Consider the following 23,629-nt stretch of genomic DNA (forward strand, 5'->3'; position numbering starts at 1 on the left):
GTAATAAATCCAAAGAAAAAAGGAAAAAAGAAAAAGTATGTTAATTCTGGAACAGTAAGTAAATATATTTTATGTTACTGGATGCTTTTCTTTTCTCTTGAAACACTGTAGTTGACTTGTAATTTAACAGAATTAGAAAAGAACCTGCTGTGAAGGCCACAACAATAAACTATTTACTGTTATACAGCATTTATTTTCAGATTTTTTTAATTTGAAGAATCTAATAAAAGCTGTGTCCAAGTGTGCTGTTAAGTTGCCAATGATTTCCAAAATGAGTTATACCAAAATTTCAGTCAAATTGTTGAAATTATTGGACTGAACACTATTAACTTTTATCTGAAACATATCTGACCTTTAAAAGTCAGTTTTCTTTTTAAATTTAACTGCTGAGCTAGCATCAGTAAAAGCTAGTATGCTTATCATGGCTAAACCAAAAAGAGTCAACATTTTGTGTTAGCAACAGGTTTTTGTAAATTTATGTTGAAAGACCTGTTAGTATAGTTTGGGATGAGAGTTTAATGTCCTTTTGTTCATATGCCATATTCTGTTTTGTGAACCATTTGCTAGCAATGCAAATAATTCCTTTCAGCACTTCCTCAGCTTCTGTGTTCTGGCATGCATGATGTTCAAAACATCATTTACAAAAAAATGAAGATAAATGTTGAAGAGTTGTATATTGGAAAACCTAATCAGATATAAGATATGTTTTTTGAAAACACATCCAGTGTGTAGGTTTTTTTCCATATGAACAGTTCCACTGAAGTCCGTATGGCTACTTTCACTCTGAACTGTAGCCTTGGAGGAATGTTTTGTCATTCTCACATTCTTGTATAGGTCTGTTCATCAGTAGGAAAGTAAACATTTATTTTGTACCTCTGCTTTAAATTGTAAAAAATAGGCAGAAGCAGCTTGTCCACGAAAATTTAACATACAAGATCTGATTTGTTAGATAATTTATTTTTTGCTAACATATTCCTTTTACCTCAATTTGGGATGTTAAAATAAAGTTCTATTATGCCAAATTAGTGAGTCAGAAACTTACGAAAAATGATTATTTTAAAACAATACTAAAAGTAAGTGTACTCAAAAATGCAGGTACAGAAGAGCAAAAAAATGCATTTACATGATCAATTTTCCTGTTGATTTGGGTTTTAAATATTTTAACACCTTCACATGTACCTGTCTGCATTTGAAAGAACATATTTTACTCATGTTTGGACAGGCAAAATCAACTGTGTCTTGTTATCCTTTGTCTCAAATTACATGGAAATTTCCAATAAACAGTTATTAGCTATTTTCTTTCCTCTTTCCTTCTCTACCAGTATTTTCTACTGTTGATTTTGTAATTTCTTTTCTTTATCAAGTCCCCTTTGCCCCCATTTGCCCTTACTTCTATTAGTCCTTCAGGCTTCCCTTACGCTTCTCCAAATTGTCACTTTCCTATGTGTTTGTCTGCAGTTTTGTTTTTCTTCTCCCTGTCATTCACCCAAGATATTCATTATCTCACAGACTTCTAAATTTTCAAACCAGGCACCAAGACCATCATTCTCACTAATAGGAATTTGGCTTCTGGAAAACTTTAAGTAAAGTGGATGTAGATCATTGACTGCTATTTCACTGCTGCTTTTAAGGATTATGCACATACAATAGCCTTCTCAATTCATTATTACTTAAGGGGTTGTTTTAAATTCAGACATACTAAGGAGAAATATTTCAGAATATATTATTAGTTTCGAAAAAAGCACAGTAGTGAAATTTAGAATTCGCTGTATAAAACTTGGAACATTGGTAGTCATTGTCTGTATGGAAGTAAACAGTTTGGCCACTTTGGAAGGGTGTTGTCTGTTTCCATTTTTTACCTTTTAAAATCAGACTCACTGAAAACATTTGCTTAAACTAATTAGGAGTAAGATGACCAGCTGTAATAACAGATGAACCATTAAAATGACTGTGTCCAGTGGGAAAATGCATAGAAATTTCAGTCTTATATGCAAAACTATGCTACTGATAGTCTGTTAGATCTTTGTTATGGTCTTCTGTTCTCTACTAGAAAGGTAATTTGATGGTTTTAAACTTTGAGAGACGCTAAGAATCACAGAGAACCTGTGACAAAGGAAGTATGATAGAAGACAGAATTACTACCTGTAATCTCATTCTGAGTACAAGTTTACAATTTAGGAATATTTTCAATTTTTATATTTTGCTGCAGTTGGAGGTAAATCAAATGTTGTGACAAAATTTATGTTGTGTGGTATATGAAGAACTTAAATGCTGGATCTTTTCCACTTGAGTTTGTACTTAGGTGACTCGAGTACTGGAAATTCCAGTGTGTTTTGGACCTATATCATTTCTGAACGATAAAAGCTGGGGCTGAAGAAATTTCTTATCTTTGCATTTTTTATATATTTCGTATGTATGTATAATTTACTAGATTTTTGCATTCTTGGCTTGCATCAATACTCAATACCACGTTTCATGTGAAATGAGAAATGACATAAATAATTGTAATTGAGTTCTTTAAACAGTGTTGAAGTACTTGTAGAATAGATGCATTGTCATCTAGCCTCTAATATTCTTGTATAGATGTAGTGCACAGTGATCAGAAGACACGCGCGTGGTAACCTGCCCTGGAATACAATCTTCCGTTCCTTACCTTTTGATGAAAAAACAAACAAACAAACAAACAAACAAACAAAACCAAAAAACCCACAACAAAAAAAACCCCGCAATTGTAGTAGACTTCCAAATTTGTCTCTTCCCTTTCAAGAACTGCCTATTGAAATAGTTTCCTTTTTTTTTTTTTAATCTTTTTTCCCTAATATTGTAGGAAATTACATCTTAAGGATAGAGTTCCAAAAACATTGTGCTTATGTCTCTATTTGTTCAACTGGAAAATGACAATTCATGTCTGACTCTCTTTTATTTGCTTTCAGGTAACATTGCTTTCCTTCCTAATTGAAACAGAAGTTTCATTCCTTGACTATATTAAAGGCGGGTATGTGATTGGCAACAAACCTTTCTTGTTTTCACAATCTCATTGTAATTCACTAATAATTTGTGTATGTATTTTGCATATGATGACTCTAAGTGTATCTGTAAAGAGCTGTATTGTTTCCTCATTATAGAGGCTGTACTTTTCTACATAGAACCTGCAGATAGTTATTGATGTAAGTTAAGTTATGGAACTTCGCTTACAATGTTGGAATCAGTGTTGGTACTAAAACACTGAGATTGAATAATAACCTCTGATCAGCCAGTGAAAATTGGATTAACCGAAAGGGAATTATCTATATACTATTAAATTAGTAAAATGCTGTTTTATTTCTTCTGATTACACTGACCTTTGATGTATTTAATATTAGCATTTATTTAGAGCCTTTCCCCTTTAAAGGCATTTTTTCAATACTAATTATGTGAAATTTATAACACGTTCCATTTCTCATTTATTGTCATTTTCCCAAAAGGGAAGTAGAGGCAGAAGCATCAAATGGCTTACCCTAGAACATGCCTGGAAATGGGAGCAAATCTCAGAAACTCCTGGCTCTTAACCTCCCTGCCAGAACACTATTATTCTCTAAGATAAATGGAAATAATTTGTTATACATTCCCAGGCACTTAGTGTGCATTTTTGAGGCATACAGTCTGAATAAACATTCCACATTTATTTTAGACCATTGATTACCTGTGAAGGAACAAGTTACTTTTTCTGTGCCAGTCTTCAACCAGGCTTCAGCTGAAATAAAAAAGAAGTCTGTGTTGTGTTCTGGCAGTAGCAATATAGGGCTTTGCCTTTGTTCCTGACAGTGGTAATCCTACAGATGAGAATGTGCTTAAGGTTTATGCCTAAAACATTAATCATTGAAGTTCATTAAGTTAAAAGTGATGCCCCCAATCGTAATTGTTAGCTACAGAGAAACGGTCGGTAAGCTATCTCGACTGCCATTGTATTATTCAAGGTTTTGAAATACCACAACCTGAGGTTGTACTCCATACTGAACTGATAACTTGTAGAGGGAATGGATCATTGTTAAGATGTACTCCAAACTGTTGACCCTAACCCATGGGCTGCTGCAGAGTGTAATTTTTTTCTCTCTCAAGGACTAACAGCCTCTTTGATGTTTCAGTTCTCCCAAACAGTTAAATTTTGAAGTTAGAAGATCCAAATTCACTGTTGTTTGATCTCCATCCAAGAAAATAAATATCTTCAGTAAGGGTGAATTCAGTCTGTTATGTATCTCAAAACACAGATTAAACCTGACAAGAATATTTTATGCATAGTATTAAAAATGGGAATGCTTAATTAGGGTTTTTAACATGGATGTAGACGTATTCTTTTTAAAATTCTTATTCAATATCTTTGGAGAAATTTGTGATTTGACTTGCTCATTTGCTCGCTCTTCGGTGGCTGAACATATTTTCTCATTTGGATAGCACACAGAGCCTCTGCAACATTTCAGATTTGATTGTTTGATATTACAATATTGTATGGTATACACGACAGGTTATGGGTGACCTTCAGAGTGAGTTCTATAGACCCATCATTGAGGCCTCTAAGTAGTGGGACACATTAGTGGAGGGAAGGGGCTGTGTCAGGGAGCAGCCGTCCCTCCCCAGAATGGCTGGGGAGCTGGGAGAGGAGCTGAGTAGCATGGCTGGCAGGGCAGGGCCTCACCAGCCAGGGCCCAGTTGTACAGTACTTGGGCAAGGCAAGCAGGGCAGGCCCAGAAATGGTGGCCAGGCTAAATTAAGAGTCCAGATCATCAGGGAAGTTTGTGGTTATGAGGCAGACTGAGGTCAGGCTGGGAAGGCAAACCACAGGTCCGGGTCAGGATCAGGTCCTAGTTTATATACTGAGCATGACATCATATGGTATGGAATATCCCTTTGGCCAGTTTGGGTCAGCTGTCCTGGCTGTGCCCCCTCCCAGCTTCTTGTGCATCTCCAGCCTTCTCAGTCGGCAGAGCATGAGAAGCTGTAAAGTCCTTGATTTAGTGTAAGCACTGCTTAGCAACAACTAAAACATCAGTGTGTTATCAACATTATTCTCATACTAAACCCAAAACACAGCACTATACCAGCTACTAGGAAGAAAATTAACTCTATCCCAGCCAAAACCAGGACAGATTACCAGGCAGGCCTATGGTGGACAAGGCAAGGAGGTCAAGCCAGGAAGTCAGTCCATGGGTCAGGATCTGGATTAATGGAGTCCATGGCCAGGCATGGGCTTGGCTGAGCTGGAGACCCGTACTCCTCTGACCGTAGCTCAGGCAGGGACTGAAGGCTGAGCTGAAATGGGGTTCCTGAGCCAATGGGGGAGCATGTGGCAGAGGGCCAAGGTGATTCTGTTTAGCCATTAAAAGGCTTTTTAGTACACTCAGGACCCCTACACTTTGTTCCGGGATGCTTCTGGACTGCAAACTATCAAGCTCTTCTAGAATTGCTATCCTTACCTCCAGTTCAGTTCAGTTAACTGGAAACATTGCTGCTGGAATACTTCTTGTCTATGTTTGCACTCTTTGGATCCTACAGCTTCTCCTCAGAGAGGATGCAATTCAGTTGTTGAATGCATTAGAATCTGTTACAGTTTAGCAAAGGTAAAACTTCCTAATATAGGTCAGGCATGCTGTCAAGGTACTACTGCATCTTTAACATCTGAAGAATATGTGACTCTATATGCTATAAAGAATTCCATCAGCACATTTGCTTGACAAGTTGTTCCTGAGGCACCTAGGTTGCCATAGTTAGGAAACCAGTTATTTCTGTGTTTCTGAGTCCATTTCCAATGATCAGGATGGCTTGTTGTGCCTGCTTTGAATCACTGTGAATTACAGATAGACAGCTTCTTGAGATAACAGAAGAGTACTTGGAGCATGAACGTTCTGGATATGATTTCCATACGAACACTCATGGTCAATCTGTTGTGGAGCCCTTCTGATTTGTGCAAGTGTTCTGGTTTTAGTAGAGAATCCTAGAGTTTGAGAGAAACAGGTTACTTTTATTAGGATTGCTGTTGCCTTTTCAGGAACATTCCCGTTGTGGACTTTAACAGAAGTAGAAAATGGCCATCCATCCATGTTTACAAAAAGTTTGTATTGAATGAAGTATATGTATACACAAATGCATGAAGAAACAGTTTTACCTCTAGTGTAGCTGTTTGTTCTTTGAAGTGTGTTGTACATACATGCCACAACCATCTTATTCCCCATTCATTCAAAATTCGTCTCTACAAGAAGAGTGTGTATAATGAGCTGAGGAATTAAGTTTTATATCTAAATTTGGAAAGAAAAAACGTAGTGGGTGCATATGTAATCTTTTTAGGGTGGCTTATCACATCTCTCACTGAGATGTTACAATACAGCTTAATAAACCTAGTTATCTACATTCTATAGACAAATAATAGAAATTTTGAATACAAGTAATACTTTGTTGTTCTTACTGATATTTTGTATATATCTCTGTAACTGCAAGTCAAAGAAGACTTGTGATATTAATAATTACCACTTAAGCTTTTTTCTTCTTTTATATAAAAAGAGTATAATTCAGCAGAGTGCTCTGTGCTTAAAAGTATGAGCAGTAATACTTATCGTTTAATTATTTTATATAGAATCTTGTTTAGTGATTCATACAGTTATTTCTATGTACATGCCAGTGAACACTGTAGAAATACTTGTATAAAATGTTACCTTTCTTTCTGCAACCTATACAGTTTTGTAAACATGACCAGGAGGAGGCTGAGACTCGGAGTCATTTTCTTGGCTTCTCTCTTCCTTCATTCATTTCATTTAATACTACTACATACCAGTTGCAGTCCAGATGACAGATTTTGAAGGAAGGGGGAAGAGAAGATTTTTTCATTAATCGGTCTGTTTTCCCATCAAGTATGTCCTCCAAAATTGTTGGTTGTTTTTTTTTTTTTTTTAGTTCTCTGTTTTTCTTCCATTTAGTTAGGCAAGGGGAAGAAAACACTGATTCTGCAATAGGCACAATATAAGCTCTTCTATAAATGGATGCTTATGAAATTCTTCATGTTCAGAACTTTCGTTGTAATTGATTTGAGGTGTCTAGAACTAATACTGATTTAATGGAAATCTTGACAGCTTTAACTGCGACAAATTGGGATTACAGTATTGATTTCATTTATGTTTTGAGTCTGCATCTGTTTGAGTGGGATATTCCATTATAAGTATCATCAATGTGACTGTTGTTTTTTTAAAGAGCTTTGAAGAATGAAATAGAAGTTTGTCCGTAAATTCTAATCTCGTTTTGCTACATAACACTGGATTTTATAGCAGTATGGCAGGAAAGAGGTGGATGTCTCTTTTGCATCTGAATATTACATCAAGTGGTGCCATCTTAGTAGCTGGTTTTTCCTTACATCTTGATGCTTAATCACATATTTTGCCACACTGACCTTCCCACATTTAAAATAGGTACATTGTGCTAAAAATTAATGTATATTTCAAAATCTGATTTCTCCTGCCACTTAACAATTAATAACATATTCCTATCAAAACACCTCCAAACGTATGAATAAGCTCAGGACTTAAGGGATACGGCTTTGAAGAGGAATGCAGTTAAAGTTATCCTGGTTTACAGGAATGACTGTCAAACAGTTAGTTTAGAGTCTGCTCTATATTTGTCTGGAAGAGAGACCAGGAGCCAAAAAGCTGCAAGACTTAGTGGACGGAAAGGATATTTCTGTGCAGAAGTTTCTAGCCCGTTTGACTTATTAGAATAGGGAGTGGGCTAACAAGTTCCTCTAGGCATTTGTAAATCAATAAAATTCAGGAGCTGAATCCTTTTGCAACTCAAAAATATTAAGTCATCTCTTCTGTCCCAGATTAGTGGAAGATAAGAGGAAATGCTTTCCTCCCATCATGTTAAAAACCTTACCGTCATCCAGGTTTTTGGAAATGAACACCCACATGTTGTTTGGATTCTAAGGGCTTTGGGCATACATTTTTAACTGAACTGTATTAAATCATTGATGGTCAAAATGCAAATTTAGAACTCCTTTCATGACAGCTATTTTCATCCAACCAGTACACCATAGAATGTAATGCATAGACATGCATATTTGATGTTCGGAGGAGAAGGAGACCTGGTGTGAGATACAGTTATGAAGCAAGGGCTGCCATAGCTACATATTTTGGAGGCTTTACCGTATATTTCTTGTATCCTTGGGGAATAATGAGGAGTAATAAGACTACATAAGAGGAAGATCTTGTAGAGCCTTTATCAGAAAAATCTTCTTTATCTTGATACGGCATTTGGCCAAACGAGCACTGCAAAGAGGAAATTATAAAATAACTGTCACTGGGGACTTAAATGCCATGGAGAGGATACAGCCTCTTGGTAGTGTTAGTTACTCCATTAGCTCCGTTGTAGAGTTCTGCACAGTAAGTGGTCCTCAAACCTTCAACAGCTCCCCCCAGCTAACAGACCAGCTGGTTGTCACTCCGAAGCCACAGGAGGAAATTCATGTTTCCTTCCAATGTACTGCTTAAGAAAAACCTAATAATTACAAATGTTATCAAGCCTAGTCAAAAGCTACATCCAGGCTTAGTTTGTTCCCTTATGTATATCAGTGCTGACAAAGTTCTTATTAAAAAACGATAGGTTTCACCTTGCTCTCCCAAAGAAACAAACAAAATGGCTGCTCTGTGGTTGCGAGGTGAAGGTTACTGTTCCTTTTAAGATACTTTCTTCATTTCTCGTTGTAATATAGGGTAAAATCACCTGTCCAGGTATCAAATAGATCATGTCTTTCTATACCAACTAAATTCTGGCAGAGTAGTAGTGATCTGATCCAGCTCTGAATCCATAAGGCACATTGCTGTGCTTGGGTTCTACCTGAGTTCTCCCTTGGGACAAGACATTCAGCAGCTCAGCCTGCCTAGCCAGGTGTCAGTATTTTAGTGGCTTTTGTGCAAAGCCTCATGACCTCGCAACATCACTGATGTAGCGTGTCATGAGCTTTTAATGTAGCTCCTTGGAGAACTATACGGCTGGAAAAGCAAGGACACAGCCTTAGCCAAAGAATTTCCTTATCAAAACCAGCAAGTTTTGTTGTCTTGATGTGTTTTAAAATTTGCATCATTTAATCAGGCACCTAAATTTGTCTTCAGGACTTCAATTTTATATGCTTTTTAAAATTTTGAGCATCCTTATTCTGAATTAATGATTTTTCAGCTAATGTCCCTTACACAAAATACAGTAATCAATAATCTTATAAAAAAATACATTCTTGTTGATGAAGGTTAATGTGTAATAATAACCAAATAATGTGTATTTGATACAACCTAAGAATTAGTCTGTTAAAAAGAAATAAAACATGTAGTAGAAATAAAAACAGGACAGTGGACTTTCAGATATATTCATTACATTTAATTTGGTTCTAGAATAACATGGGTTACCATGAAGACACTTCTTAAAATGTCTTCCAGATTAATTTCCCGGTCATCCCATTTAGCTTCCAAAGTAGTTTATCTGATGTTTTCATGACGCATAGCTTTTAAATTAGCCTTCCTGGATTAATTTTTTAGTTATGGCTGGTTAATTTTTTCAGTCCTGGTGAAACAGTAGAGAAATTAATACCTTTTCTTAACAATCTTTCACACAAAATACACATGTTCACAATATTACAGCTGCTTTTGAAAGTATTTTCTCCAGTGGTACTAATTTGAAGTTGAATTGTTTGTTTGAGAGATCCAATTTTGTGTTCAAAAAAGGTTTAGTTACATTTTGATAATTTTGACTACAAGGGTTGACCTTTATTTTGTACCTTTTTGCAATTTATTATTCCTTTCCTCAGAGGACACAGGTGCCTTGTGTAACTTAGGCTTCTATGTCTCCTTTCCATGAGATCATATTCAGAGGGATGTTTCTGATATAGAATCATAGAATTATTTAGGTTGGAAAAGACCTTTAAGATCATCGAGTCCAACCGTTAACACTGCCAAGTCCACCACTAAACCATGTCCCTAAGCACCACATCTACATGTCTTTTAAATGCGGGATAGTGACTCCACCACTTCCCTGGGCAGCCTGTTCCAAGGCTTGACAACCCTTTCAGTGAAGAAATTTTTCCTAATGTCCAGTCTAAACCTCCCCTGGCACAACCTGAGGCCATTTCCTCTCGTCCTATCGCTTGTTACTTGGGAGAAGAGACCGACACCCACCTCGCTACAACCTCCTTTCAGGTAGTTGTAGAGCGCTATGAGGTCTCCCCTCAGCCTCCTTTTCTCCATACATATATTGTATGATATATGAAACAAAATGGTCATTGAAAACATAGGGCGATCACAGTGCAGGTTTGCCCTAACAGAGTTTGTTCTAGCTTTCCTGGTTCTCTGTAAGACATGAGTGACGTTCTCTATTGTCATGAGTCCATAACCCGAAGTGACAGTTGCATTAAGAGTGGGATCCAGTTTCCTGAACTATATAGGCATTTAATGCCATTTTAGACCCCAAAAAATTTCCATGGTGTACTAAGTATCCTGGGGACTCTAAAATAACATTAGGAACCTATCTTTAGGAAACTGAAATCTAATCTATGTACAGTCATCTATAAATTGTCGAAATCAAGTAATTGGTTTAAGTTCTTGCATGTTTTTGTATAGCGGTATCATCGAAATGTACATACAGATGGAAACAAATTCTAGAGATGTAGACATCTGTTTTGATCTTATTTTATATCATGATTTTTATATTTGTCAAATTGGCAGATACTGTAGTATACGTACTCTTCTGCTTGGACAAAAATCATAGTCCAGATTACAGTGGATTGTAAATGGGAAAGGGAGTTTTTCTAGTTTACCAGATGGGTTTCTGTTACCTGGAGCAGTATACATTTAATACAGATACACTGCTTTGAGGAATACTCCAGAACCTGATGCTGTCAGTCATTACCTGTAGTCACATGAAAATTGACTCTGTTCTTTTTGCCATTAGATGTGGTTTTAATATTTTTTCTTTTACTTCTGTTAGCCATTTTCCTTTTTAATCTTCTTTTACTGTGCTTTCTCTTGTTTCAGTCTTGAATTCGGAATCCGTGAAACTCTATTTCTTCTTACCAATTGGATCAGAATAGCTGATCCAGGAAATGAGATTACAAATAAGTTTTGCTGTTCTTATGCAGAGGAAAAGCTGTTTGAGGTTTTTTTCTCACTGACGCATTCTTCAGCACACTGAAGGATTTCTGTACTTGATGTACCTGACATGTAATGCTTGGAGGAGTCTTGTTTTAGTCTTCAAACATTGCAGTACACCAAAACCTTTAGAATTTAAGTACAGGGAGATTATAGCCCAAAAGCAGCTTTGCTTAGCAGTGCCAATAAGGACTCTAAGCATAAATCTAGAAATGGTATTTTATTAGACCTTTTTGTTGTTGTTTTTCCTAACCTGTTCTTATCTGAGGAAGACAACTTTTCTGCATGCTGTAGTAATGGTGGTAGAAAACTAGTTGACATGCACTTCTTAGGATCTTTATTCTTACTAACTGCCAGTGCAGAAGGACATTGTGATTAAGAAGCCACAGGGCCTGACATCTGAGTACAGATCAAAGAAAATCTGACTTGTCATGCCATTAAAAAATTTTTGGTGAAACTGCATAAAGCAGAATGCAGAAGTATTGGCAGAAGACTTCTCTCATAAAGCTTAGGTCTCTGAACTTCTCAGACATTGCAGCAGCTTTCACGGGTTTTTTGTTGAAGTCCATATTGAGGCCACAGCAGTTTTAGACATATTCCAGGCTGACCATGTTCCAAGGACTCTTCTTGATACTGTGAGCATTGGTAGGCTTTTACCACTTTTTGGAGACAGAGTCCACCCATAACCTAGCTTAGCTTGTGTTAGCCTTGATCAATAAGATAAAATGATTCCATGTTAATTTTTTTTCATACCCAGCTTTTTATGAAATAAATAGTATTTTCTCTGGGCACGTCAGGTTATTTGAGCAGTAAAAGCACTACTGCAAGGCCAGGTGTTGGATTGTTGATGTTTAATCTAAATGTGCATGAGCTAAATCTGTTCAGTAACTTTCAAAGAGCTTTAATCTTTGCTAATTTGATCATTAAGTTCATAGTTGCACACATTGAGAGGCAGAAATTTGAAGGAAGATGTAAAAGACTCAATCTGAGCAAAAAGTCAATTTTCAAATTCATACAAACTCTTTTTCCTGATAGAGTCTTACTAGCTAGGAGATTATCTCCAGAACGACAGTATTTTGTCCTGAAGTAAGTTGCAGAACAGAACTGCGTTTAATTGGATTGTCACTCTGTAAAAGTCTATTAATGATTAATTTTTCTGTCTATGCTAACAACTGATCCATGCACGATAATGGCTTTATTTAGCTACTGTTCCAAATACAGATCTTTATATTCCTGCTTCCAGATATTACTTTAGTCTGCCAACAATTACCTTGATATGCTTACTCAAAGTATTGACAATGTTCACATGAAATAAATCCACTGCTAAAAACTATGATATCTTGTCCAAAGATTTTATGCATAGCATGATTTCAAACATGTTCTGATTGAAGACAGTTTTAGTGTTAAGAAAAGGAGCAGATTAGTGAAAGCCTACTTCCCTTGTCAAAGTCTTCCATGACTAGGGCTAAAATATGTCCAAGGAAAAATCAGTATTACTGTTGAAAATGAATTAATAATGTTTATAGATGTTAATAACCTTATCGATTTTTCATAAACAATGAAAAAAGGAAGGATGGAGTAAAGTAACTGTTTTCAGTATGTTAATGAAATAGTTGTGTAGCTGTTGGCTGGAACCTTATAGAAGAGTATTTTCAGTGTTTATTTCCTGTATTAGAAAGTCAGAGTCCTACAGTTTGTCCACAAACAACGTTATAATCTCTTGTTTATTTTTCCACATAACAGAAAAACTATTAATAAGAATTGTGTTTGCTTTTTCTGCAGAACCCAAATCAATTTCACAGTAGCTATTGATTTCACAGCCTCAAATGGTAAGAATAAAAATAAACATCTTGTGTATGTATGTGCTGTGTTCAGTTTTAAGTGTACGTATGTGTGTGTGTATGTATCTGTATCAGTATTCTGCTTAACTTCATTGTATTATTGATTATCTGTATGCCTTGCACCACCTGGAATCAGGATTCCATTTTGCTGAGCAATAGACTAGAGGCCAATTCCTGTCCAGAAAAGCAGGACAAACAGAACAGATAAAAATTGAAAAAGCTACATATAAAAGTGAATAAGTAGGAGCAGTTTGCAAATATTTGTGTACTTTCTGATTTTTTTATTTTGTTTCTTTATTATTCCTGGGAGAAAATTGGCTAACTTAAAAGACCCCATTAAAAGGGGCAAAAGAAAGGAGTTTCAGATGACGTGAGGCTGAAGTGGGGTGAAGCAGAGATAAGTTTTGATCCTCCTCCAAAGCTGCTTTCAGAATGTCATAATGCTTTTGTAAATTTCATCTTAAAAGTGTATATCATATTTTAAAATGACACAAATTTACAAGTTCAATCACAGTTTCTTGCTGCCCTTTCAATGCTGAAAAAGTTTACAGCTCCTACTGTTAACTATTAAAAATGTATTCAGAACATTGCATTTTCACCTGATAAACCACAGTTATGTATATAGGCAATAAGTTCATTTTCTTGTCGTGATCTTTTCTTTTCAATTTCTGCTTTCTTAGATTTATATCATTTTTAAGAGGGAAAATTTTGAAGTGATTCAGTTTTAAAGTAAATCTGATCCTTGCTTCAACAGGTAACCCTTCACAGCCTACTTCACTGCACTACATGAATCCCTATCAGCTGAATGCTTATGGCATGGCACTGAAAGCAGTAGGTGAAATAATTCAGGACTATGACAGCGATAAAATGTTCCCAGCTCTAGGTTTTGGAGCTAGACTGCCTCCAGATGGAAGAGTATCACATGAATTTGCACTGGTAAGTAAATAAATATTTATATATTGTTTGAATTTCTTTACTACAACAAAACTTTGGGAGTTAAGGTTGCAGTCTTAAGCAATTACTGGACAAGTAAAGAACAGAGAATGTGCTAATTCTTCTGTCTAAAAGACTGTTTCAAAATGTTTCATCATAGTGAAGTTAGTGAGAGAAATCCAGAGTCAAGAAGTCCCTGTAGGCCAAAAATAGTAATAAAAAAAAGTAATCATCTTTAACCTCAGCTGTAGCAGCATGAGAAACAGATGCTTGAAAGACTTCAGATTGAAGCTAATCTATTTTAAGAAGCAAGTGAATCATGATCCAAGGTAATCTGTCATTATTATTGTTATTGTTCTCTGTCATTTTCCAGGATCTCTTTATCTTTTACAGGCTGCTAGTTTAGAGACATAGAGATAACTAAGTGGACCATAAGCTGAGGTGACAAGAACAAATCTGAGACTGGTCCATGTGCCAGTTAAATTACAAACCTAAAATCTAACAGGATTTGCCAGAAAGGTTGATGCGTTATAACTGATGCTTGTGATTAGTGTGGATGTTTATCTACTTGCTTATTTTGAGTTTTTTGTTCTTCTCTGAGTAGGATAAAGTTGTCAGAATTACAGCAAATGTAGGTATATCAGGTGAGTTTTAGTTAGATAGCAGCAAAGACATGGCAGAAGACTAGTGATTGTAGATGTGTGTTTCTTCTGTCAGCCTGTGCTAGAAAACAATGCCACATGTCTTGTCTTAAGGAAAGGTTTTCCACATGGATAGTAATATAAAACAGGTGCAATTGCAGATATTCGTTTGAATCACAGACTTTCTTTGGACTTTTGTGTAGCAAGTTCAAATATATTGATACATGTAATCTTAAGCCTATTAAAACAGCAGACTTATTCCTGGTTACTTTCAGTTTTAAAACTGAATGTTTCTAAAATTAATTCAGTTAATTCATGAGGCATTGTGGTGCTTTTACAGAGGAAAAAACAGTCTTTTTCTCCTTCTTCCATATATAAACATATATAGGTGTCTCCCATTTAATGCTAAGCAGTGTTTTCAGCACTCTCTTCTAACATTCTAGATCAATTCCATGAACAATCCCCTTTAATTTTCTAGATTCTCAGGGAGGTATACTCTACCTCAGAATGAGATGCTGGCACATTAAGCCAATGAGGTGTTGGCACATGAAGGAAAGTAAGGTGATTTGGAAGGTTTTGAAGCCTTTCATGGATCGTTTATCTGGTCTGACATGGGTCATTAATCTGGGATTTAGCTTATATGTTTGTATTGTCATCTGTAAATAGGTATCCTCATTATAGAGTCATTATGGAGATAGGTAGTAAAATGCCTACCCAAAGAATTTACAGTCCCAGCCATTTCAGTGGGTTCCTAAAGAATAAGTTCCTTTCTTCATCTCTTTATACCAGGCTGAAAATCAGTTTTCCAATGCAGAAACATTGTACCAAAACAACAAAAAGTTTATAGTTTGCCTTATACTCACATCCTGATGCATGAACATCAGGATCTGGCTACCATTTCTTTTTTTCACATTTTTAAAATAAGAAATCATGGGTCCAGGACGGTGCTCCTAAACATGATTCCAGTTTTACATCTGCCCTGTAATTCATACCTTAAATCCACACAAGGAAATGCCTATTATTGTTGCATGTAAGAAAGACTGTTTAATTCCACTTAAGATGGTATTTATGCCTAGGAACCAGTTCCAGTTCAGACTGTGTATAACATGAGGCTGCTAGAACCTCCTTCCCTAGGCAGTTAACACTCACAACCAGCCATGGCACTTACATTGGGCATTTGTAGTAAACTCTCTGAAGAGATCCTAGAATGCTTAGGTCTTTGCCATTTAAAAATGTACACTGGGTAGCATTCACTAACCTACATCATTTTTGCTTCGTAATTATTTTTAGTGATTAATCATCTCTTATTTTCATTAGAATGGAAACCCTCAAAATCCATACTGCCATGGAATTGATGGTGTAATGGAGGCATATTACAGGAGTCTCAAGTCTGTACAGCTTTATGGACCAACAAACTTTGCCCCTGTAATTAATCATGTAGCCAGGTAAGCATCACAACAGGTACTTTGCAAAAACTTCTTATTGTCAGTACAACTATCACATATGAAAGGCTAACAGTTTTACATGATGCTAAACATCGAAAAAGGTATTTACAGTTGTTTTGTTTATTCAGTCTAACATGATTAATTTGTACCTTTGAGTAGGTTTGAAGACCATGTGCTAGTATTATGTAGAATTTCATCGCTGATTAAAAATAAATACAAGTGATCCAGTTGATCCACCCTGTGTTAAAATCTTAGGAGAAATCATAGTGAAAGAAAATTTTTGTGAGATCACTCTGCCATGTTCCTTTTTTGTCCTCTGCAGCACAGAATTTTTGCTTCACAGAAAAGACATAAATCGATAAAAAAATCTATAAAATTCAATTTTTTTAGGCGTATGTAGTTCCTGTAATCTCAAAACGTCCAAAACGTCAACAAAATTTTCCAGGGCTCTCTATGGCAACAATTCCCAGCTGGTAGTGGTACTGTTAAGGCAATAGCAGAGCAGCCACCGTTGGGGAGCCATGGTGCTGTGTTATGCAACACCTCATCTAACTTCTCAAAGTAAAACCCTTCTTGTGTTTGTAGAAGTTTCTTAAGAAGGATAATGTTCCCTTATTTTGGCAGACAAGATCTTGACTTACAGTATACCTCCATGTGTTGGTATAGGAAAACTGAAATGGCTCAGGTAATTTAGCTGAGTAACTACCTAACAGATTTTATTTTATTTATAGGTACAGAGAAAGAACTAATGTTTATAAAATAAAGCAGTAGGGATGTATAAATCATTGTACTGTTAATGTTTTATTTATGAGCTTGCAAAATAGTATTGTTGTAGCAAGAAATACTTATTTACTATCTGTTCTTGCTGTTGGTAGTTCTACAGCCCAATGAAAAATAATTTGCAAATTCTATGGTGCAAAGAATTTTCTGTGCACCCCAGCATGGCTAGATAGCTGATTTCAGTTATTTATCATTAGGATTAGTTGTTCCATTTTTGAATCATACCATTGAAATTGTGTACATGTATATTCCGTTGCTTGTCTTTAGCAACTAGCTGTCTCCTTTTAATCTTTCCTCTGACAGGATCTCTTCAGTAGCAGTTTTCAGACTGTGAGGAAACATGCCAATCTTTATGACGACTGAATTCCATATATGCGGCATTCAGTGTCTGCATTAGCCATGTTAACTGGAAATCTAACCCACTGACTTTTCTGGCTCTTTCTTCTTCTTTAGAACTGGTCGTATCGGCTGAGCTGGCTGGTTCAGAATTTGGCAATTAACTTCAAGCCTCCTGTTCATTGCAAAAATTGAAATTCTTGATCTAGTACCATCAAAGCACTGGCATAAATTGAGTTCCTTTTCTCACCAGTTGTTTCTCAGGAATATTTGTCAACTTTTGCAGAATTACAGAAGCCTGTCACCAGCATTTGTAGTTCCACTGAACTTTTGTCTAAATATCAAGTTGTTGCAAACTTTGGGAACTACTTCTGGTAGCAAATCACACTACATTATAGTGGAAAAGCTAAGTATCTTCATGAGGATTTCTACTGCATGGTCGTCCTTAATATAATCCAAGTACCAGTCCATTCTCAGTAACATCATTTTCCTTCAAGCCTTCCTTGGCTATTCTATTGACTCTCGTAGACATGGTACTAGAAATTATGATCTAGCCTGCAGTTACTCTTTAAACCTACCTTCAGTCTCAAAGAGCTTTCTTCTTCCCACATCCGTCCTACTTGCAAATATGCCTCTCTGGAAACAATGTCAGATATTACTATCCTGTTGTGATCTTGGAACTCTTCAGAAGCTCTTTGAGCAGATAATGAGTTTATTATCCTTTCCCCAGCTAGGGAGTTATCTAAACTACACCAGATTCAACCTAGTGTCTTCTGTCATCTCCTCTGCTCATATAAGATCTTTCTTGCAAAAGACTTCAGAATGTTTTATTCTGTGGAAAATTTGAAATAACCAAATTTCTGTTCCATTTCTTCAGTGTAGGTATGTAGACAGTATTAAGGGCTCAGAAAGGATAATGAATTTTTATTTTACACTCTCATCATCCCTTGTTACTGCAGTCATCATTGAAAAGATTATAAGCATTGTGGAAAAATGAGATAAAAGAAGTCTCTGCATGATAGTGAAAATGTATTCCATAGTAGGTCTTGCTAATCCAGATATTTAACTATCAGTCCCTACTGCCAGCACGCAAATAGATGATGTTCAACAGGTTCATTGTCTGTGTGGCTTTTCTGACTATCTGTATCTTGGGGAGGGAGGAATGTGATGGCTTTCTGTGAGTTGTAGATTCCATTTCACACGTTCCTCCAAACTCTTGTAAATGTTGTGGTTACAGCATCTTATTTATTGGCAGTACTCGCTTGCAAATGCACTGTGTAACATCAGAGTTAGAATTTTCTAAGCATTGCAATCATCATGAGCATCATTAAAACATATCCTGTTCAGTGACCCAGGCCTTTCATGTTCAGTGACCAATAAAATAGTGAGTTCTTTGACAGTCATATTCTGTACTTGGGCATATATTCCACAATATTCATATGGAGACTAATTTTTTTTTTTGTACTGCTCTCCATATGACTCATTGCTACTTTTATTACAAGATTCTACTGTTTGACTCCTTCACAGCACCAAGAGCCTTCATGAAAGTAGGAACTATACTGGCTGCTGTCAAGTGAAGCAGCAAGTGGAGCAGCCTGCTCCACACAAAAAGCGTTCTTCACTAACTATAGAGGCCACTTTGACCCTTGGGAGTTGAAGATAAATGAACTGAAGTCTTAGTTTCTGGTATGCAGGCCATAGAGTTCAGTGGGGCTGCTACGAACTCACTATCTTTCAGGACTTTGCTAATCTTCAAAAGCTGCTCATTTTCAAAGAGCAGTTGCTTCTTGGGTCCTTTGGCTGAGGTGGGCCTGGAATGGCACTGGATGTGTTTTGTCTTGTATTCATGTACAGCACAGGGAGAAGCTTGAGTCTTGAAAGGACATCTATGGGTGGTGCAAAGAGATTAATATCTAAGCCAGGGTTGCAGGGTGCATGTTCAGCCATTTTACGAATATGCACATAAATGTGAACTATAAATCTGCAAGCATGGTCAACAGTAAGTTACCTGTTTTTGTAAGACAAAAAAAAATAAATGAAATATTTATGCAGTGTACTGATTCCTGATAAATTTTATTTGTGCTATAAACCCAACCATTCAATGTTAATATATGGCCTTCATACTAAACTATGTTCCCCAGAGGTAGTAACTGTTAAATAACTTAGACTTTCTGACGACTCATGATTCTATAAAGGACATTCTGTCCATGCTCCTCTTGGTACTGAATCAGTTCCCATTTTTCACTGGTTCAACACATGCAGATTATCAATATCAACAGTGTATTAGTTACGTTTTTCGAATGTTCTCATTTAAAAGTAGAATGTCCATCTTAATTCTGAATGTCTTCACTTTTTAAATCCACTGCATCATGTGTCTTTATTTTTATTAGTCCTTAGTAGTCGAATTTTAAAAATACAGCTTCTTTTCATATTAGTTCCTTTGTATAAAGGGTTTTTTTACTGTCATGATGATGTTTTTTCTTCCCTTAGATATGCTGCTTCGGTAAAAGATGGCTCCCAGTATTTTGTTCTTCTCATTATTACAGATGGAGTTATTTCTGATATGGCTCAGACAAAAGAATCCATAGTGAATGTAAGTTTTGCTGAAAGCGTTGAAATGTAAAAGAATTATGTTTCTAGGAATTAATATTTTAGGCAATAAACTAAATCAGTTAATATTTCAGGCACTAAATTTGTTCCATAAATTAACCATTTTTTCCAAACAGAAGAAGTTTATTATACTTAAAGACAAAAAGAAAGCAAAAGCTGAATCTCAGCTTAATTAGATAGTGTTCTGTGGGAAATTATACTCTTCTCTCTAACACTGTATGTTCATATGCTGCTTCTCATCTGCTTCTTGCCTCCTCCTTCCTCATGCACATCCCACCGTGTGGTTTTTCACAGTGAAATGTTTTTTATCTTTCTAGTAATTGTAGACAGCTTTGATCCACCCCCTTTTTAAAAACTGCCCAAATCTTTCTGATCCCAAATGGCAAGCATACCAGTCATCTGATTTCCTTCTGAATAGTCCCCTAGAATTTTGAAAATTCTTAATTGTTTCTCATTTTCTGCATTATTTTCAATATTTTTCTTTTCAAAACTGCTATGCATATAAGTAATATTCTGTATTATGAGCAGGTTCTGTTTTGCCCCTGGGAAATGTCAGATGAAAGTACACACAGAAACAACTTCCAGATAGGGTTTGAAAAGATCTATACCAATAGTTTGGAACATACCACAGTGGATCTAGTTAATAGTGAAGTGGTGGGTGAACAGGTTACATTAAGCATCATGTCAAAATGGGTAGTGTAGAATTAGGTGGCATATTTTTGAAGGCCCGCTTTCACTACCTCCTGTAGAGATTCAGTACCGTTCCAGTTTGTAGGATGCACATGAAAATATTACTGAAATGTTCTGTCTTTCACTGGAGAGCAAGATGCCCTCAAGTTCTAGCCAGCATCATGTAAACAGAGTCTGTGTGTTAATAAGGACTCTGACAGCCCACGTGTTAAGTTTTTACACCCAAAGTGTTTGAAGGTACCAGTTTACTTCCTCTCCTCTCCAGCTTCCAATATTAAAACAGGATAAACTGACTCTCGCTTTTAAAGGAGATAAACAAGCGTTTAGCTTGGAAGTTCATCCTCTAGTCTAGCCTAGAAGTTTGGAACATAGCTTTTAGATGAGCTTCTTTTAGGTGACAAAAAGGCTCCGTGAAAAAAAAGAGCAGCTCTTGATTTAACTCACCCCTCTATTTGAAGTCCCTAAGTAAGAGATCAGCAAGTCCAGTTGGCTGACGTCTTATAAGATTAAGTAATTTGCCACTAAGACATACAGAAAAACCTTGTTTCCAGTAATGGTTCATTTCCAGGAATAATAGCTGTTAGTCTGCAACTGTCTGGATATACAGCAGAAGTGTTGTTAGCTTGGAATGAGTGGAAGTTTGGGAATATTTGCTGTCTTTTCTTTTTATGAAGATGCATTCATTTTTCTGTATCCTTCTTGAAGCATGAGCATGATATACCATGGCAGAACTAATTAAGTGCTATTCAATAGCAGTTTTCTCAGTCTTAATAATATCCAAAATAATGAAAAGGGCAGTGATGTTCAATGCAACTTGGTATGTATAAAACTCAGGAAGAGTATATTTAATTTTTTAACACTAATTGTGCTTTTAGGTATCTTTCTCATTGCAGCATAATTGTCAGACATATTCTGTTTTACCGAACTGTTTAAAGGTTATGCTGTCCTTCAGGAAATGCCAACACTTAAGTTTGTATGCAAAAGTTTAACTCTTTGTCTTTATGCTGTCCTTGCCACTTACTGTTTTATGTACATTGTATCACATAATACTGTGTCTGTATGAGTAGGAATCCCTTTACAGGATATTTTCGTTACAATCAAGCAATAAGGTTCTAGAAAACACCTGAAAAACAGAAGATGTTCTGTTCTAAGAAATGCTTTAATGTCTCAAAAATATTCTATACTCGCTATTATTGACTTATGCAGTGCACTGTAATTCAGTTATGGCCCTTAATCACAGAATCACAGACTGGTTGATGTTGGAAGGGATCTCTGGACGTCATCTTGTCCAAACCCCTGCACAAGCAGGGCCACCTAGAGCTGTTTCCCAGGACCATGGCCAGATGGCTTTTACTATTATCTACTATTATAGTAGCATATTAGTATTTAACTAACAAGAGATTACTAATTTTTTTTTACTCCGCTACAAAATTTTAGCTGGAAGATTGACTATGTAGTAACACTTCGTGATGAATTTGCAGTCAATAATAGTGTATATAGTGTATAATGTATAGTGGTGTAGAACATTAAATAATGATTTATAGAATGGCTTATTTTCATTGTTTTAAATAGCATGTTTACTGTAATTAACTGTCGATCTTCTGCTTAAAGAAAGTTGGTTTTATATGTAGTATTATGACAGATGAAGAATGGGAAATGGTGATGATGTATCTAAAATGAGAATATCTTTTAAATGAGGGAGAAAAACACTTTTTATATTCCAAAAGAAAAATATAACGGTATGTTCTGAAACCATTTGACTTCAGACTTCAGTGAAGCAGAGTTTAATTTAGCAGAAAGTGTACGTCTATGATTTTTGGCCAGTGTATACTCCTGTTTAAAATGACTGTAGACATTTCACAGTTCATCAGAATGTCTCAATAAGGAACGGTTGTCAACCCTGACATTTGGTAAATGGTTTTTTTTGGTTGTTACCCTCCTCAACAGAGGCACTTTCAGATTATTTCTGTAAACTAGCAGATATTTGGTGCTACTGTCGGGGTAGGAGAATCCAATATTTATGATACTGTCTTCGTAATTTTAAAGGTTTTACAGAGAGTTTATTCAGGGAAAGCCAGATACTGTCTTTGCCTTGTTTCGTTGAATGAAAAAGATTAAGTTAATTTAAAAATCTTACCATAAGCCAGTTCGATATCTTTTTTACTTTGTGGTATGGATGACTGACTTGAATAAAATTTCATTCATGGAAGAAATATAAGATACATATTGCTCAAATAGGTGATTTGTTCTCTTGAGAAAAATTGGCATAAGATCTATATAAAAAATAGTGTCACATAGTTCCAAGCAGCTATATAATATCAAGAAACAGCAAAGTACATTTAAATAAATGTCAAACTGTCATTAGGTACATATTTGCAATTATTGTCAGTTTACAAAAGTTACTAAGATAAATTTGTCATCTTAGTTGTCATATTAGTATTAAATCCTAATATAGTTTGTTGTGTTTAATTACAATCCTATGATTCAAAGACTTTTTAAGGAAAAAATAAATTAAAATAATCATCTGCCTTTCTATCTTCATCCAAGATGTTTTGTACCACTTAAGCGGACAGTTTACACCACTGAACTTTTTAGGTGGAAAGAAACCCCATAACTTCTGCATGTTTTTTAGTCAGATTGTCCTCAGATCTCACATGTTACTGGCAGAGGTTATGTAATGTGTTAAACCTCTTTTTTTTCTTCTTTTGAAGGCTTCAAAGCTTCCAATGTCAATAATTATAGTGGGGGTAGGACCAGCGGAGTTTGATGGTAAGTGTTCTAGTGTTTTTCCTAAATTTTTTAATATTTGTTTACATTTTAGTAATATGTGGCTTTTCGAACAAATATTGTTCTTTAAAAGAGCATAATATGGAACAAGCAGTAAGCACTGTTGACATTTCCAGCTGGATTGATTGATAACTCAGTATGATTCCAAGCTACCATGTGGAGCTGTGTAGCCCCTCAGGCTCTCTGTTCAAGTCATAGAACCATATGGGGACTCAGCATTTACAGAGCTCCAGAAGATGAGTGGAAAAAAAAACCCATAGTAAAGTAAGGAATGTTGAATTTCTTCAACATGGATACTTAGTTGCCTTGTGAAGTGTCAGTTGACTGGAAATACTGATCATCTGTTCTTACTGCAGTGACAAAATACTGAGAAAAATAAATACATTTGAGGAGGTGATCTGGGTTAAACTGGGTTT

At 36.0% G+C, this 23,629-nt stretch overlaps 1 protein-coding gene across 1 annotated transcript in view; it reads left to right on the top strand.

Moving 5' to 3' along the window:
• The window catches only part of LOC104076743 (copine-8), a gene marked incomplete at both ends in the record, with an annotated part of 26,154 nt that continues 2,525 nt past the window's right edge, over positions 1-23,629 (top strand). Inside the window, 7 exons of the mRNA XM_009577721.1 lie at positions 1-54; positions 2,934-2,995; positions 12,933-12,979; positions 13,746-13,927; positions 15,883-16,010; positions 19,617-19,719; positions 23,138-23,195. Of these exons, the coding sequence (XP_009576016.1) occupies positions 1-54; positions 2,934-2,995; positions 12,933-12,979; positions 13,746-13,927; positions 15,883-16,010; positions 19,617-19,719; positions 23,138-23,195 (634 nt within the window). The remainder of the gene's footprint in view (positions 55-2,933; positions 2,996-12,932; positions 12,980-13,745; positions 13,928-15,882; positions 16,011-19,616; positions 19,720-23,137; positions 23,196-23,629) is intronic.

The sequence above is a fragment of the Fulmarus glacialis genome, unplaced genomic scaffold (genome assembly GCF_000690835.1).
Source record: "Fulmarus glacialis isolate BGI_N327 unplaced genomic scaffold, ASM69083v1 scaffold46745, whole genome shotgun sequence".
Classification (NCBI taxonomy): domain Eukaryota; kingdom Metazoa; phylum Chordata; class Aves; order Procellariiformes; family Procellariidae; genus Fulmarus; species Fulmarus glacialis.